Source organism: Taurulus bubalis, assembly GCF_910589615.1.
Source record: "Taurulus bubalis genome assembly, chromosome: 2".
NCBI classification, from domain to species: domain Eukaryota; kingdom Metazoa; phylum Chordata; class Actinopteri; order Perciformes; family Cottidae; genus Taurulus; species Taurulus bubalis.
The window spans coordinates 25,895,968-25,914,338 of NC_136590.1; the positions used below are offsets into that span (position 1 = coordinate 25,895,968).

An 18,371-nucleotide genomic window follows, 5' to 3' on the forward strand; every position below is an offset into this window, starting at 1 on the left:
CAGCACAAACCAACCCATGAAGTTGAGTGAAGATCTCTATATACACTATAAAACACCATGGAGCCATGTTCATGTGAGCTGGGCTGTTGTATGCCAATCGTACCTAATGAACTATTTTGGAAGGATACCTCCTTCCACACTACACCAGGACAACTCTCAGCTGTGTGGCCTTAAGATAGCACAAGGCCTTAAAGTCAAAAACCGGAATGTGTTGAAAGTTTGACACAGCATATTTTAGGAGGTTTGGGTATATTGATCCTAAATCACTCGTGAAAACATAAATAAATATTGTCATCATTAGGATTTTGAATGAATGAATGCATGAATGAATATATACTTTATTAATAAAATTTGGTGTCGAGTAGCAGCCATTTACACAGAAAATAAGATAAGATATAAAAACAACAGGGATGAAAGATATATAAGATATATACAATAATAATACTAATAAAAATAAAGATAAAAATAAAAATAGCTGGATGAAAGAAAAAAGAACAGAGTATTAATTTAGGAATTAAATTAAGTTAACTTGCAAAATGCAAATAATGTATGTAATATAATATGTGAAGTGTGAAGTGTAGATAACCGATAAACATGTATAGTGGTTAATCCACAGAGGATCTGGCAAGCGGTGACTTATTATAAAGTCGTATTGCCGTAGGCAGGAATGTTCTCCTGTAGCGGTCCTTGTTGCAGCTGAGCGTGATGAATCTCTTGGAGAAAGTGCTCCGCTGACCCTGCAGTAGGTGGTGGAGAGGGTGGTCCGGGTTGTCCAATATGGACAAAAATTTCTTCACCATCCTCCTCTCCACCATCTGTTCCAGAAACTCCTGCTTGCAGCCAATGATGGAGCCAGCCTTCTTAACTAGCTTGTTAAGTCTGTTGGTGTCACCGGCTCCAATGCTGCTCCCCCAGCAGACAAAAGGGCGAAGTACAGGGCGCTGGCCACAACCGACTGGTAGAACATCTCCAGCATCTTGCTGCACACATTGAAGGATCGAAGCTTCCTCAGGAAAAAGAGTCGACTCATCCCCTTCTTGTAGACAGCGTTGATGTTGGCCTTCCAGTTCAGTCGGCTGTCGATGGAAACACCCAGGTACCTGTACTCCTCCACCATGTCCACGTCCTCTCCCAGAACACTCAGAGGTCTAGGAGCTGTCGTCTTCCTCCTGAAGTCGACCACCATCTCTCTGGTCTTGGTCACGTTCAGAAGCAGGTGATTCTAGCAGGTGATTCCATTCAAAACATGATAATCATTTTTAAAAAGTAGATTTAGTTATAATAAATACAAAAAGTTACAAATGTTAAAAAAAACAAGGTTGCACTTTTTTTGTCATGTCATTTAAATTTGATTTGCAAAAGAGCAACTCAAGCAACATAACAAGAAACATTGCAAACACACCAAAAACAACAACAACAACAACAACAAATACTCAATTGTGAAACACCTGAAACAGAGTAAAAGTACAGGATAAAATGTAGTACTGGCAGCGGGGACACACACAGTACAGTTGACTTGTTGTATGACTCGACGTGACATACTCTGCTTTACTACACACATGGGGGAAAGCATCCGAACACACCCCAAATACCGGGGGCTCATAAAACAGGGCAGGGACTCAGACTGCTGGAGAAGGAGGGGTCGTCATGACAGGCAAGTCCCGCCTCTTTAAACTTCAAACCACATGTCTCTGGTTCTAAATCTGGCAGGAAGGCAGGGCTTCAACTCAGTGAGGCAGCGGGCTGCAGCAACAAGACTGTTCACAGCAGAGCCTTAAAAAGAAAGAAAAAAGAAGAGGGATACAGCCGGGTCACAGCAGTCCACCACGCGTCCAGGAAGCAGCTCACAGCTCAGGGACTTGGCCAAAAGAGGCGGGGAGCAGTTTGTTATTGGAAAAGCTGACAAGGGAGCAAGGCAGCAGCAGAAAGGGGAGAGGAAGAAAAGAAAGAGAGAGGTGGCTGCCTGACTTTGACTTTGGTCAGTGAAGGCCTCATGCAGCTTTTAAGCACCAACTCAATCCCATTTCTATCTGCCTGACACACCGCGACTCTGAACAGCGCTCACCAGGGGGGCCCACAACTGAGAGAAAGAGAGGAAGTGAAGAGAGAGGAATACAGAGGACACAGGGAGGAAAAGAGAGAAAGAAACATGGTAAGTTTGGTTTCAATTCCTTGTTTTGGAGAGCTCATTAAGTGCGGCTGTGGTGGGCGGGGAGGGAGATTTGCCGAGATTTGAGGGCTCCTACATTATTCCTTTAAAAAGAAATGGGCAAAATTAAAGCTGGATTTTTTTTTTACATTTATTTATTATTTCTTTCCATTTTATGCTCACCGGCCCGATAAAATAAATAACATTATAACCACTTTATAAACTCAGAGCCCCCGAGACTGAAGCAGTTAAATTAATTTATTTGTTGTGGACCGAGAAGTTGGGAAGAAATGGAGCTCGGGAACTTTCCTTTCTTTTTTCTTTCTGAAACGAAATTGCAAGAAAAGTGATTTCCAATGCTGTTTGCTCTAAACCTCCCCCCCCCCCCTTTCTACAATGCATGTATACTAGAGAGTGAGCGAGAGGGAGGAGAGGGGTGGGTGGGCCGGCCGATTGCCCAACCTCCCCCCATATCAGTCCCGGCAACACATTTGGTTTCAATTACTTTGTTCCTCTGGGGAACAAGCTGCTATAAATAAGTAACAAGAAGCTGAGTTTGGACAGACTGCAGCCTACTGTCAGGGTTCCACTGTATAGGAGGAGGAGGAGGAGGAGGAGGAGGAGGAGGAGGTGCATGCCTCAACACTGACCCTGGGTCTGTTATGGGTGGGAGGGGTGAGTGGCTGCCTCAGTTGCGGTGAAGAGACGCGTGTGTGTGTTGGTCTTTTTTTAGCCCCGGTCTCTGTGGAGCTCAATGGTTATGTTTGTTTTTGTCTATTAGGGAATATTCAAGTAATGTCTCAAGTTACTCAGAGCCTGGAGCAGAATACCAAACAAACAACTCTTTTTTTTTTTTCTTTTTTACATGACTTTCAATGAAATCTTAAATTCATCCACAGAGCACTTTTTTTAATTTAACACAAGAAGCCACATTTCTCAAATGTTAAATCTTGTCTTGACAAGCGATCACACATCAGGTCATCCAATGAGGTACTTTCTGATCCAAAAATGACAAAATGACAGATTTCACTTTATGTGTTTGGAGAACACATTTCAACAAAAAAGTTTGAGTTTTTTACACCCAGCGTTATAGTCCAGAGAAAAGTCTCAAGTCCTGGATTGCAAGTCACAATCTGTGTTGTCAAAGTCTCTCAGGTCTGACTAATATGTGTCTTTCTTTCAAAGCTGCTGATATTGTTTGTAGTTTCTGCTTGCAGAGGCCATATCAGTCATCTCAAGTGCAGATTTTGGTGATTTATGTCAGAGTCCAAGTCTCAAGTGTGCAGCTCTGCTTAAATGTTTGATTTGAACCGTGGCCGTGGTCAGCTTGGATTCACTGACTCCTGTGGTCTAATCCACAGTCGATCCATTTGAGCAGTGTGATCCAAACATTTCTGTCTTGTATATATAATAATACAGCTTCAACGCACTCTCTGTCTGATTCCACAATGCAAAACCTGTCGAGGTCAGCATGCTTTGGTTCGTGTACCTCCAAGCACCCACCTTTTCTCTAATAGCTTAAACAAGTGCGATCTAGAGTTTAATTACTTTTTTTTTTATAATTGCACTTCTGAGAACGTGTTTATATCCAGACAGAAAGCCAATGAGTGGGGTCTTTTCCAGAAGGCTTTTCAAACCCCAAATTGCTGCCTCAGTCCTGCAAAGGTCTCATTATTTCAATTTTCGAGAGAGGGCAAGCTCAAATTGCGGCACTGGCATCTTGTACAGGCACTTCCTGTGGCACCGCTCAGTTGCCACAGTGCTGGCGGCACATGCCGCAGTGCCGGAGGGAGGTGCCGCGGTGCCGGAGGGAGATGCCGCTGTTCCAGAAGCTGCCACTACATTAGAGGCAGCATTTTCGGTGGCACGTCCCATGTGCTGCGAGCTGCCACTACTTTAGAGGCAGCATTTCCGATGGCACGTCTCAGGTGGTGGGGCACTTACGAGTTGCCCCTCGTGTGCCACTAGTTTTTGAGGCATCTGCCTGTGTTAGAGAGAGCGGTACCGCAACTTGCTTAAGGTCCTGGAAGGTATATATTATCAGAGCTACCAACTCTCACGGTTTCGCCGTGTGACACACGCTTTTGCATGTTTTCACACGCACTCACGCCACACAACCAATTTCTCATGAAAAATTCTTATTTTGGACCGAGGCTTGTTCGTTCCAGCGCGCATTCGTTCCAGACGCGTGTTCGTTCCAGACGCGTTCCAGGCGCGTGTTCGTTCCAGACGCGTTCCAGGCGCGTGTTCGTTCCAGACGCGTTCCAGACGCGTTCCAGGCGCGTGTTCGTTCCAGACGCGTTCCTGGCGCGTGTTCATTCCAGACGCGTGTTCGTTCCAGACGCGTGTTCGTTCCAGACGTGTGTTCATTCCAGACGCGTGTTCGTTCCAGACGCGTGTTCATTCCAGACGTGTGTTCATTCCAGACGCGTGTTCGTTCCAGACGCGTGTTCGTTCCAGACGCGTTCCAGGCGCGTGTTCGTTCCAAACGCGTTCCAGGCGCGTGTTCATTCCAGACGCGTGTTCGTTCCAGACGCGTGTTCGTTCCAGACGCGTGTTCGTTCCAGGCGCGTGTTCGTTCCAGACGCGTGTTCGTTCCAGACGCGTGTTCGTTCCAGGCGCGTGTTCGTTCCAGACGCGTGTTCGTTCCAGACGCGTGTTCGTTCCAGACGCGTTCCAGACGCGTGTTCATTCCAGACGCGTGTTCGTTCCAGACGCGTTCCAGGCGCGTGTTCATTCCAGACGCGTGTTCGTTCCAGACGCGTGTTCGTTCCAAACGCGTTCCAGGCGCGTGTTCATTCCAGACGCGTGTTCGTTCCAGACGCGTGTTCGTTCCAGACGCGTGTTCGTTCCAGACGCGTGTTCATTCCAGGCGCGTGTTCGTTCCAGGCGCATTCCAGGCGCGTGTTCGTTCCAGGCGCGTGTTCGTTCCAGGCGCGTGTTCATTCCAGACGCGTGTTCGTTCCAGACGCGTGTTCGTTCCAAACGCGTTCCAGGCGCGTGTTCATTCCAGACGCGTGTTCGTTCCAGACGCGTGTTCGTTCCAGACGCGTGTTCGTTCCAGACGCGTGTTCATTCCAGGCGCGTGTTCGTTCCAGGCGCATTCCAGGCGCGTGTTCGTTCCAGGCGCGTGTTCGTTCCAGGCGCGTGTTCGTTCCAGGCGCGTGTTCATTCCAGGCGCGTGTTCGTTCCAGGCGCGTTCCAGGTGCGCGTTCTACCCAGCTTTTGATCTCCTTCTAATACCTCATTTTTTTTAATTTTATTTATGTGTTGATCTATTGTTTTGCTTTAAACGGCTACTGTTTAAGCACTTTAAGCACTTTATTTGTTGCACCTCTTTGTTTGATAATGAAAAATATTTTTCCCTAACTAATCTTGTGTAATTTTTTGCTGAACATAAATCATTAAGTGCTCTTAAGAATACAAGTATTAACAATATAGGTTAGGTTTCAGTTAAGAATTAGTTGAATACCATTGTAATCAAAATGTCAATCAACCTACTTTGGTCAAATCTTAAACACAGGTCTATTAATTAGGCTATATTGTGATACATAGACAGTCATTGAGGCACAACAATAGTGAGGAAGTGAGGAAGAAAATTAGCAGCAACCGCTGCATCTTGCTGACAGCCAGCAGCCGTTTTTGTGCCTCCGCTTTTGTTTTCTACATTGATTTAACTCGTCTGAAGAAGCCTCTGCCACCAGCAAACTCCTGAGCCCCATTGCCTCCCACCTTGACTCAAGCATGTAATACAGCCCACCTGCTTCAGGACACACAGCAGCTGTCGCGCCACACACAGTTATATCGGGAACAAAGTCAGAGCTCCGAATATCCACTGACCTCCCAGCCCCAGCTCTCTGTCTCTGTCTCTGTATGGGCTTTCAACTGTCTATTGGTACCTCTCACCAGAGTGAAGACGACGCTCGCTCAGAAAGAATCAATGTGTACAAGCGGCTCTGCTTTGGCTGATCGTTGAAATATCCAGAGGAGTGAGACCTTTACTGGGATTGGTCACTTCCATGGATTAACCATAATTTATTACAATTGCATACAATTGGATTGTGCAAAGTCTTTGGCGATTGGACTCCATCCTGAATTAGGATAAGCAAGGGGTAGCGATGCTGACATCTGCGCCAGCAGAATCTCCCTGGAGTCCAGACACTAGTGGTGGTGAAGAAGAAGAAGAAGAAGAAGAAGAAGAAGAACAAGAACAAGAACAAGAACAAGAACAAGAACAAGAAGAAACTACTACTATTTCAAGTTAGACAACAACACTGTGATTGGCTCAGGGAATTGCTCTGCCAGGTTGGTTCATTCAACATACACACCCTCCAATCAGCTGATGGAGTAATCGCCGTGAGACTACAGACTGGCTCCTGAATGAACCAGCGGGTAAATATTGTCTTCCTTACTGAACTTACGCTTGAACTTCATTTAATGCTTCTGGTGTTCTTATGCAGGTTGAGAGTACTGCCTCCTTTTTTGTATTCCAAATTCACATATTCAATATTCATCCTACTGGGAAAGAAATGGTATTAAAGTAACAAACATTCTAATGTAGCTTACTCTGGTGACTTCTGCCAGCTACAGTAGCGTTAGTGTTTGCAGCGTCAGTCTTTTCAGTTGCTCAGACTTTTGAGTATTGCACAAGATGTTGGAGTGGAATAGAAATCCCACAATTTGCAGTTTGTTTCTCCAAACATTGAGCCAAACCATACTTTGGCTGTCTGCAGAGTGCGATACAGTACCTCTGGCTATGAAAGAAACCCCATGTGACTCTGATCAAGGTCACCGTTCATCTTCAGGACACCTTCTTAGCAGTATGGCCGCCCATAAACGGCAGTCAATTTAACAGCTGGCAAGAGTCCTTGAGGACTCTTACTTTTTTTTTTCTGCAACCATAAAACCACCAGAGTCTGGAAAATTGTGAAAAATGACTCATCAGACCTTTTCATTTCGGTGCTACTGAGAATTGGTGGACACCTTTGCTTGTTGACGAGGGACTAATGCAGTGTGTGAATCGCAGTGTTGCCACAGATACCGGCTTTGTCAAACTCTCCTGAGGTGTTGATTCAACTTACTTCTGATTGACAGAAATTGGCCAGAAAATAAACCGCTAAAGCAGCTTTAAAGGTAAGGTTGTGAACAAACCCTATTTGTTCCGTTAGTGAGATGAGGAGAGTGATACTGCTCATGTCTTTGCGGTTAATATGAAGCAACCATGTGTATTGACTATTTATCGTCCATACAGACACCATCTTCTCATCTAAGGCAAGAAAGAGCTTGTTGTTGCCTTTTTACAAATTGCTGTTTTCATCATGAACACTTTCACACAAATGTGAATATCACGAGGTGATAAAACAATTTATTTTTGCTCGCACCACGAATAAGGATATTAACTAATGTTATTGTGGAATTGGGTTTAGTTTAAAGCTCATGTTTATAAAACACCACAGAGGCGCTGTTGTCCGAACCAAGATGGCACATCTTTATTACTCCGTTTAGCCTCGACAAACGCAGTAAAGACCAGATCCACCTCTCCAAAATAAAGCTCTGCATATGTAATATTTGCAGGGGACTGTTTTCCATTTTTGTATTGTTTATTTGTTACACCCCCAGTGTGTAAAGACCTTCACACACATGGTAAATGCATTTCTCACCTCTGCCTTTGTGTGTTAAAACATATTTAGTTCCGTGTGCTATCTTCTAGCACAATATACCACAGTACGGTCCATTCTTGCTTGCATCACGTTACCCCCTGCACTGGTGACATGTGATCTAAGCAACACAGAAATCTGTTCACCCCAATAACAATTTGACCTTTTTTTGTTGTTTTTTGTGCATCATTATCCAGACTCTTTCTAGATTATATAAGTTTGCATTTTTTGTCTATCTTTAAAACTTGCATATTCTTTAGCGGGGGGCAGTTTACATTTGAGTCATAATTGTACCCAATGAAACATCTGTGGAGATTTATTTTACAGATAAGGTCTACTCCCATGTAGTGTTTCTGTTATTTTCTCCACCTCCCGCAGATAGATGGATAGATAGAGCTGCAGGGGGAGTTGAGGTGTGGGGGGCGGGGGGGCTAAACCCAAAATTGCAAGGCAGATGAGTGAGATGAGGAGGTGAAAAGAGGAGGGAAAGTGAGACAGGAGAGGGGGAGGATTTGCTGAGTGAGTGATAATTCAAGGATTAGACTCTGAAGCAGGAATTGAGTTGCGCTGAGCCAACCTCTTTCCACACTAGCTTAGCTGAAGAGTCATTTCCATGGAAATGATGACCCCCATCACCGCTGTTTGTGGCTTTTTCGCTGCAGGGTAAATAACGCCTAAACCCCTCGAACGCAAAGCGATTTGAGAAGAACAACATGGCGCAGAGATGCCATAATTACATCTGTGATATATTTGATTCCCTTTCCGTGTTTTTACTTGCAGTGTTGTCTGTAAAACCCACTGGACACCTGGAGGTCCATCCATTACTGTCTTCTTAGTATTTATTTTCTTTTTAAAATGTGATCCAGCCATCAGGCAGGTCAATTAAGAGGGAACGTTCTTACCGTGGCGGACTGGCAGAGACTGCTGTCTTTTCAAATCATTACAGCTTCCACAGACCCCCGGCCAGGCTGGGAGACAAATATAATTAGAGTTTGCTTGTCAATCAGTGTTTCTGGTTTAAAATGTACAGCGAACCTAAAAAAATCAATGCAAAAAGGAGTAAGTAGATGGCGAAAGTTGGAAACTACTACTTTTTCCTCACTTTTTCCCATCATTCAGTGTGTTTCAAGGGGCTTCATCTGCTTTAGTTTCAGATAAATAAAGCAGGGGGCGGCAGTAGCATGGTCCTAGGGTAACCGAAGAGCCGCCAGTTCAAGTCCCCAGTGTTAATGCGACACAATAAAAGTTAATTACATTTACATAAACACCTATTTTATTGCCTTGCTGATTGTGCACAGTGTGAGTTCTGTGATTGGAACCACACATAAAACATGTATCTAAAAGACCCCATCAGCCCCTCCCATCCATCATAATTGAGGGGATCTCATATGTTAAAAGTTGGAAGTTGAATGTTCACAAAAAACTTGTTTTTCACTCTACCGACAGAAGAACGTTGTAGTTCATGAGACAAATAACACAACCTGAAAAGGTCTGATTGGTTGTTGACACAATGATGGAAAAGGGCTTGCGGTGTCGGTTTCAATCTGCTCACTGTGTAAACATGAAGTCAGGTGTTTGGGTAAAGGTTTGAGCTGCAGTCTGTTTGCATCAGAATCAGAAACAATACAATAAAAATCCTCTAAACTTTATGTAACCAAACTATTGCGAGTGAAAGATTTGCTCTCAATACATAAACTCCAGTTTTAATTAATTAGTAGCATGTGTTATTGCTAATACACAGTAAGCACTGATTTGGTGATTTGCAAGTAAGAACACCTCTTGCCATCTGAAAGGTCCCAAATTGTAAATAGTTATTTTTTTTCTTCACTTTTTTTTTTAATGAAAGTGTGCCTTCAAATGAGCCGTCAGCATTTATGCCACGACTATACGACATGAACATTAAATGTGTCCTAGTTGAATTACGGTTGCATTGTATGCGATCGACATCAGTTGGCGGGAAGTAAATATGGAGAACTTAAGAGGACGAATATAGGTTTATTCAGGCAGACGTATGAGGAAAATAAAGAGTTTTTGAACATTACTACAGGTATAAAATTATGCTGCTCAGTGATCGAGTTGGACATGTCTGAGCTAGTTGGCTTCCACTTCCTGTTTCATCTCCTCTTTGCTTCCTGATCATAAAATAAATGGACGCTCTTCTTCTCTCTCTCTCCATCAAGAGGGAAAGGTTCTGCCTTAAGCACTTTAAAGACGGCTAAAATCAACGTAAGTGGCTCATGTTTCTCGGCTCATTCCGTTTTCTGTTGGTGCACCTCTTTACTTCTGTAGATAAGTGAGCTGCCGCAGATACAATTATGTCATGTTGAGGTCCAACACGCGGCACACTGACGGGAAGTGAAGTGTGATGACGGATAGTTTTTTTGACAAGTAAACAATTCAGGTGATTTGACTTGAATTTGCTGTTTATGTGACTTTGAGGCTGATTGCATCAACAGTTTAGTTTGCAGAGGGAGTTCCAGTCTTGTGTTAATTGGCAAGGTGGTTGTCATATTTTAGTACCAATTAGGATCAAACAACAGTTGTTTGGGGGGTAGTTTGTCCTCAGACAGGTGAGGTTTGGGATGTTTTTCTGTGTATTTCTGTCGATGTTTTCAGTGCTCATGAATCTCTGATCCATTAGTACCTGCAGATCTTTGAACGATAGCAGTGGCTGGAGGCATTATAGTTTCGGGTTGTCCGCCTCAGGAAAGCCTTGAGGGAATTTCTTCAAATTTGGCACAAACGTCCCGATAGACTCATGGATGAACAGATACAATTTTACAAAGGTGATGGCCACTGTGACATCTCGTGCGTAATATTATTATTGACACGATATCTCTTGTTCTTGGTGGCCATGAGGCCACATCCCCTCCGTTTCGTAGTGAATGGATGACAAAGTCCTGCTTGTCTCGATATTGCTCGGTGATGATGACAGTCAGGCGTGCGGACGGCAGACCGGGCGTTTAATCCAGACTAAGTTGTTTCATCTTCAAGGTCATGGTCTCTTTGTTTCTCCACTTTTCTTTAGAACACACAGATATACATTTCTCTCTATTTTTGTCTTTATATCTCCCTCTTTGTCTCTTTCATTTTGTCTCATGGTTTCTCCTCTAAAGTGCACTCGTTCTCCCCTCTTCCCCTCCGTCCCTTTTTTCTTTTTTCATTCTGCAAGTTCTTTCTCTCTCTCTCTCTCTCTCTCAGTGCATCTCCCTCTGTCTCTTCCACTTTTGCCTCTCATTTCTCAGTGCATCTCTCTATATACTTTTCTGTCCTTTTCTCTTTTTTTCAACATCCCTAATGGAGATTAGCATGCCCGATTGGCACTTACAATAAAAATGGTTGTTCTAAATAATCCTAGACTCCCTAACAACAAACGGACGTGCATACCAATAAATGTTCATGCAACAGAGAAGATGGATAACTGCAGTCGAGGAACCTATAATGATGATTATTGCAGGTAAATGCTGCAGATGTTCACCGGAAACCATGTTTGAAGTGCAGAGAAGTCCAAATCGTCATCAGTCACTTTGTGAATTGGCGGCCAAAGGTAATTTATGCTCAGAGGTTTTGACCAAAATGAAACTATATGTCACGTGAAAAATCCTGATACACAGGCGAGGAGAGTTGGACATCATGGACATTGACCTAGTTCGAGCTCCAGGTGCACATGTTATACCACGAGTTGAATCTCATTAGTCCCCGGAGTAGGAACCATTTGTCAGAATAACCCGGTCTCACTCTGAACTTGTCAAGTACCGCCACATCCATGTCTGCCCTTAGTCCCTTCACTCCCTTCAGCGCTCTCCAACATGGACAACTACACCAATGGTGATACGCATTTGTCCTCGCCATCGATTGCTTTCTGTTTTAGACTTAACCCCTTTCTCTAACGCAGGAGTCACAAATCACCATAGACACCAGACTGAGAAATACAGAGCGTTTTCCCTGGTGATAAACGGCATAATGTGAACTTGTTTGGCAAAGGCGGGAACGTAACAGACGTCCATGTATATGTAAAAGTCCCGCACTCAAGCTTTAAGAAGGCTTCCTCCTGCTAAATGCCAAAGCCAGCGATACAAATGGAGTACACACGGGAGGATGAAACACCTTCCATTCCTGTCTGTGAGTTTACAAGATAGGAAGTGAAACAGGTAACACATTTCCAGTCTCGGGGTGTTGAGATTGACTAAATCCTCTCCCACTCAACTTTTTCAAAGCACATTTCCACTCCACAGCTTCAAAGTAAGCAGACAAATCCTCACACTACCACTCCCATGTCAACGTGTAATAATCTTCAACCTGGTTTCAGCTAACAGTTAAAACTGAACTGAAACTTCAAACGATGGTCACCCAGGGAGGTAAAATCTCCAGACAACGCCAGCATCTCACCATTGTCTGAAGATATCCTGAGATCCCGATGGACCATTTTTACGCCTCCGCTGCTTTTTTCATGCCCTTAAAGCCAAAGACTCGCACTGCGCTCCTCCTCTTTTATTCTCAGCTATAAAATATATACATATATATTTCCTGGATAGTTATTCAACTTGTCCGAACCTCGATTCATTTATTTCCATCATTGTTCTTCAATTTATATTTCATACTTAATAATGATTTGAATTGTCATACTAATGATAAGATAATAATGAAGAATGGAACATGTTGCTGGGATATTTTTTGCACAAACACAGATTTTTAAAAGAAAGACTTTGTTTGAGTACAGAAAACACTGCTATTAAATATATATATATATATATATATATATATATATATATCCATCCATCCATTATCAGCCGCTTATCCGGGGTCGGGTCGCGGTGGCAGCAGGTTCAGCAGGCCGACCCAGGCTTCCCTCTCACCCGCAACACTTTCCAGCTCATTCTGGGGGATCCCGAGGCGTTCCAAGGCCAGCCGGGAGATATAATCCCTCTAGCGTGTCCTCGGTCTTCCCCGGGGTCTCCTACCAGTTGGACGTGCCTGGAAAACCTCTAATGGGAGGCGTCCAGGAGGCATCCTGACTAGATGCCCGAACCACCTCAGCTGACTCCTTTCGACACGAAGGAGCAGCGACTCGACTCCAAGCTCCCTCCTGATGTCCGAGCTCCTTACCCTATCTCTAAGGGTGAGCCCGGCCACCCTGCGGAGGAAGCTCATTTCGGCCGCTTGTATTCGAGATCTCGTTCTTTCGGTAACGACCCAGAGTTCGTGACCATAGGTGAGGGTTGGAACATAGACCGACCAGTAAATGGAGAGCTTCGCCTTCCGGCTCAGCTCCCTCTTCACCAGGACGGACCGGTACAGCGCCTGTTTTATTGCTGCAGCCGCACCGATCCGTCTGTCGATCTCCCGCTCCACCTTACCCTCACTCGTGAACAAGACCCCGAGATACTTGAACTCCTTCGCTTGGGGTAGGCAGTTTGTCCCCACCTGGAGGGAGCAATCCATATATATATATATATAAACTATTCAATTTGGAATAAAATGTTCACTCTTAACTTGCAGAATGCTGTCGATGATTCTAAATCTAACTACTAATTTTCACCGGCGTGCTGCTGTCGTGCATTGCCCATCCTACCCCTGCCAGTAACCACAATTTGACCGTGATTGCCCAACCCTATTGCAAACCACCATATTCCTTTTTGTCATGTACAGAATTCCTCATCCTCTGTTTCTGTGCAGCACTGCAGGGTCACAGAGTTCTTTATGTGTGCCCACTTGTGCTGAAAACCAAAGGACTTGTTTCACTCTGAGGCACTTTGGATAAAAGTGCTCTTTAAAAAGGGCATCCTCGAAAAATAAATGGAATGTGCTTTCATGCAGCAGTCGCGGGGGAAAGTATCGACCAATTGATATTAGTTCATACTTTGAGAGTGTCACTACAGACACTTTCTTCAGTTCATGAATTGAGCGTCCGCCTGTAATTATACAAGTCTTACTTTGCTGCGTTGGAAAATAAACAGTTCAAGATTATATCGGGGTTGTGCAACATAGTGCTGTAGCTTTTCTTCTTGGCCGGAAGAAAGGTCTCCTGGTTCTTAATTCATTGGATTACCTATTGAATACAACTTTAATTTAGAGAATATTCTTTGTAGAGGATACTCTAGTCTAGTGTGTCAAATAGAAATATCATAAAACCATTCCAGATACTTCTCAGGTATGTTCTTTCATCGGTGAATAAGCTCTCTCTCTCTCTCTCTCTCTCTTTTGCACTATGCTGATAGTCAGCTCTTAGTTGGAGACACTCAATTGGCCAATGGGGAGCGCTTACCGAAGGCAGCAGAGGGCTATTTGCCACCTCAGTTGACAGCGGTTGGCTCTCCAACCGTAGTGAACATTCGTATCAATTTAAAAAAAACATCTTGGAGAAACATCAGATCGTAAATTGGATTATCCAGTCCGGGCCTACAATGTGCTTATATTCTTAGTTATCTAAACTAGCCATTTGACTGTGTCATATTGCAAACCATTTCCTTTTTTGGGGCGATGATATTGGAACAGGTGCAGCCGCCTGCAGTGTTCGCCGCAGGATTGGCCGGTAGATGCAGTTGCACAGTTGCACCCCGCTAGCACCAACTAATTCCAAGAGTAGAAATCCAGCATCCTTGTGCAGAAAATGCATTGGTAGCAGCTTGTTATCTGAAAGTTAACCTCAGGCTGGATTTATTGTTCTTCATAGTTACAAAGAGATGGGAGTTATGCTGATTATTTAATTTAACTTCTTGTTGGAATACAATTAAAAAAAAATGCTTATGCACAAGCAAGGCGACCACTATATAAAACCAACCTACATAGCATCCAGAATGCTGGAATGAAATTTCCTTGCCTTAGTTTTATTTTTCACTTGTGATTGTTTTATCAAACGCAACTTTAATTAGGAAATGCTGTCATATAATAATATGATATTTTAATTCCCCAACAAACTTGGAATTCATCAAGTTACTAAAAAAGAAAAAGTTATGATCCTTTTGCATTTCTGTCCTAAAAAATACATCAAACAATGATGATAATTGACTTAATTAACTTAAAATATGTAAATATGTTCTCCACTGAGGGATTGTGGCTGTTCAGATGAACTGATTTAAAGCCAGAGAGAGTGTTCATGGTTGGTAGACACCTCTGCTGAGCTCAAAAGAAAACACCACAGACGTGCTTCCAAGGATCTGTTTCCAAGAAGCTGCTTTTGGCTGAGGGATTAATATTTATTTACTGTGGTTTTGGAAAACAGTAGTTGCCATCTGGTTGAGCTACAGAAAATCCACAAGCTTCCTTTGAAAAATCCCCCACAGACTCGTCCAATAGGCGGAGAGATCCTGCAAACAGAAATGCATCTAAGCCAGTAGAAAGTGTCTTATATGTTCTGGATAGCCATTCATTCCTGTGTAATACTAAGGGAAAACAGAAAGTACTGTGGCACTGAACCAACTACTTCTCAACTGGAAAGGATTTAGTCCAACAACACTGAGCAGAACTTCCCCTCGTCCTGCAACTGCACTGCAACTGCATCCGAATATAGTTTTAGTTATGATACAGTGGAATCCTGGAGCTTTTACATGTCTGAACCTTTTACACGGTCGTTAAAAATAGCTTGTGAAATACGTATTTAGGTTTTGGCAAAATAACTACTTAGTAAGGCTAAGGAAAACAAAGTGGTTTGGGTTAAAACAACTACAGAAGTGCTTTTACTTAAGTACAGAAGTTACGAGAAAAATAAATCATTGTTGACTTCTCGTTTCACACGAGCAGCGTCTTTTTTCCCTTTATTTGAATTAACGACGTCAACATGAAGGTCATCAATATTTACAGATTGTGAATCACCGACTTTTATTTAATTTTGGTCTATATAAATAAAATTGACTCGACTTGACATTATCATTGCACTGCAGAGGCGGCTGCTTCACAGCAACCTTTAAATGCGAGGACAACTTTATATTTTCCTCTTCACCATGTCCATAAATATTGATTGTTTGTAGTCTGAATATTCTTTTTCAGCAAGCTATCAGTGTTGATCAATTCAAACCCAGAAGTGGTCCGGCTGCATAATCAAATTTGGTTGACTAGGATTTAAGGGTAGACGGTGAAACATAAAAGTTGTGTAGAGTAACTCTTCTTTGTTTTGGTATAGTATTATTTGAACATAACAGGCGATGACAGAATAAGGATTATTTTGCATTTGGTTTAATTCTTTATAATTCCACAGGCTGAAGTGAATAAAACTAGATCGTGGCTTTCTTTTACTCAACAGTTTCTCATGAGGTTGGATGAGAAGTGCAGCATTAGTTCAGCAGGCACGTCTTAGACATCATCTGTCCACTGTCTCACTCAGACTCACTCTCTCTCCTGAGATCTGCTGGAGAAACTACAATGAGCTACATCACCTTTTCTACTTTTCCAGTGTCAAACAAGTATCAAGTTCTCGACTGAATTATTTCTGACTCTCGGTAACAACATCTAAGTTCTCCGGTTGTTTCATTAAGAGCAGCGCCCATGGATTTCTCTTACAATATCAGAGAGAGTCTCAGCGTGTGATGTTCTCTGATGTGACATTCATGACTGTGAATCACCATTAAAAACAGTCCTCATGTTAAGTGAGACTAAAGCTGAAATAGTCCACGCTCTGTTATTAGTTTCATCACTTGTGGTTCCAAGAAATTTGTTCAATCTGTACAAAATTCTCTAATTCTTCAAAATACTCTTTCTGAAATGTGATCGTCTGTGTTTCTTGAAGTGCCGCCTCATCGTTCTTCATCGCATGTAAACACAAATAAGCTGTGAAAAGTTCTCGCAGAAGTGCTCTTCAAATAAAATTATCGTTATTATTCAGCACCATTACTTCCACCAATGCTGCTTTCACAGCCAAGCGTATGAGTGTTTATGGTTCGTGACACAATTGTGATTAAGATGTTAGCCTCTCACAGAGAGAGAGAGAGAGAGAGAGAGAGAGAGAGAGAGAGAGAGAGAGAGAGAGAGAGAGAGAGAGAGACGCAATTTAGCATCACTGTCTCTCCCGGGACTAAGGCGAGCAGCTCACTGCTGCCCTGTCACTGTGCTGGGTCTGATCCAAGAGAACTCTTTACATCTCTTTCCAGTACCAACCCAGACATTGTTTTGATTTGTTTTACTTATTTTAAAGTGTCTGCTTTTTCTTACAAGCTACATCTCCCTAAATCTGTAAAGGGGACTCATTATTTCATATTTATTGTCAGTGTAATTGTGTCTTTCCTAATTCCTTGAATCATTCAATTTTCTTGTATGATTGAACAACACAAAGCAGCTGCTCGTAGCTGTGGCTCAAATGCTATGGATTGATGAAAGAGTGATTTGTGTCCTTATTCACATGCTGATAGTTTATGAGGGTACCATAAACAAATATCAGATGATGAGGTAAAGTTTCAAAAATTCAAAACAAAATTAAGAAGCATTAATTGAGCAGTCATGAATTTTGTTTGTGACTGCTTGTGAAAACTAATTTAGAAGAGAGAACAGAGATGAGCAGTAACATTAATGTTTACAGACCAGCATTCTGGTTCAAAAGTAGTTGTTCAGGTTTTGGACAGATGGAAAACCTGATTCAAAGATGTATCCATCACGTATTATCTGTGAAATGCATGAGTTGGCATAGTCTCGAGGAACGTGAAATAGTAGTAAGCAGAGTACGATTAAATGCATATTTTTAGTATCGTTCATCTTCCTGATATTCTGAGGGGCGAAGCTTTTCATGAGTCTCTCTGTGTTGGACTTGTGGCTACAAAGATGTTTGTTCAGCGCAGAACCCAGTCCAGCAGAAAGTTCTCCTTCACTTTACAGTTCACACCCCAAGAAAAATGTTATTCTCCTGTTAGGAGAATAACACACACACACACACACACACACACACACACACACACACACACACACACACACACACACACACACACACACACACACACATTCAAAACCTAACCTATTTAACAGCCCAAGATGTAATTGCTCTGTCCTCATCTCCAGTTCAGTATCATATCTGACACACAGAGCCTACAAGCACATACTTTGCCAAATTATCCTAATCATGTGCTCAACAATACTCTTGACAAGCATACTAAAGCCACTTACAAAACACAGAGGAAGTGGGAGAAAAAAATACTTTTCTGCATTTGATAAAAAAAAAAAAAAAACATTAGCCCAAAGTTACTCAGCTGTGTAAGTGTTAATTATGCCATCCAGTCAAGCTTGGCCCCGGGCCTGCATGGCCTCACGCCTGTACGGCAGAGTTTACCAGTGAAATTGGATGTTTTCTTATTCCTTTGTCATTTATTTGCACTGAAAAGGAGCTTTGTTAAATCCTGAATAGGTTGGAGCTCTCATTAAATTGTTTACTGTTATTCTCTAACCTTTTCAGTATCCTAACGTATTAGCCACCCTTGTCTCATCTGTAGTGGACCAGTAAGCAGCTGCAGCACACGGCAATGTGGGGCTGTGCGGAGAATGTGTCCTCGGTGATAATGAGGGGCAAGAAAGTGTGACAAAAGGCAGTGCTGCTGGTGCACTCAGAATAAGGGTAAAAAAACCTTTATTTACTGAGTGCGATAAAT

The 18,371-nt window shown here is 42.9% G+C and overlaps 1 protein-coding gene across 1 annotated transcript in view; it reads left to right on the plus strand.

Annotated features, from left to right (window-relative positions):
- The first annotated feature begins 1,746 nt into the window (after positions 1 to 1,746).
- Positions 1,747 to 18,371, plus strand: part of sgcd (sarcoglycan, delta (dystrophin-associated glycoprotein)) — a 121,055-nt gene continuing 104,430 nt past the window's right edge. The window contains exon 1 of the mRNA XM_079214550.1: positions 1,747 to 2,152. Within this exon, the coding sequence (XP_079070676.1) occupies positions 2,150 to 2,152 (3 nt within the window). The 5' untranslated portion in view covers positions 1,747 to 2,149. The remainder of the gene's footprint in view (positions 2,153 to 18,371) is intronic.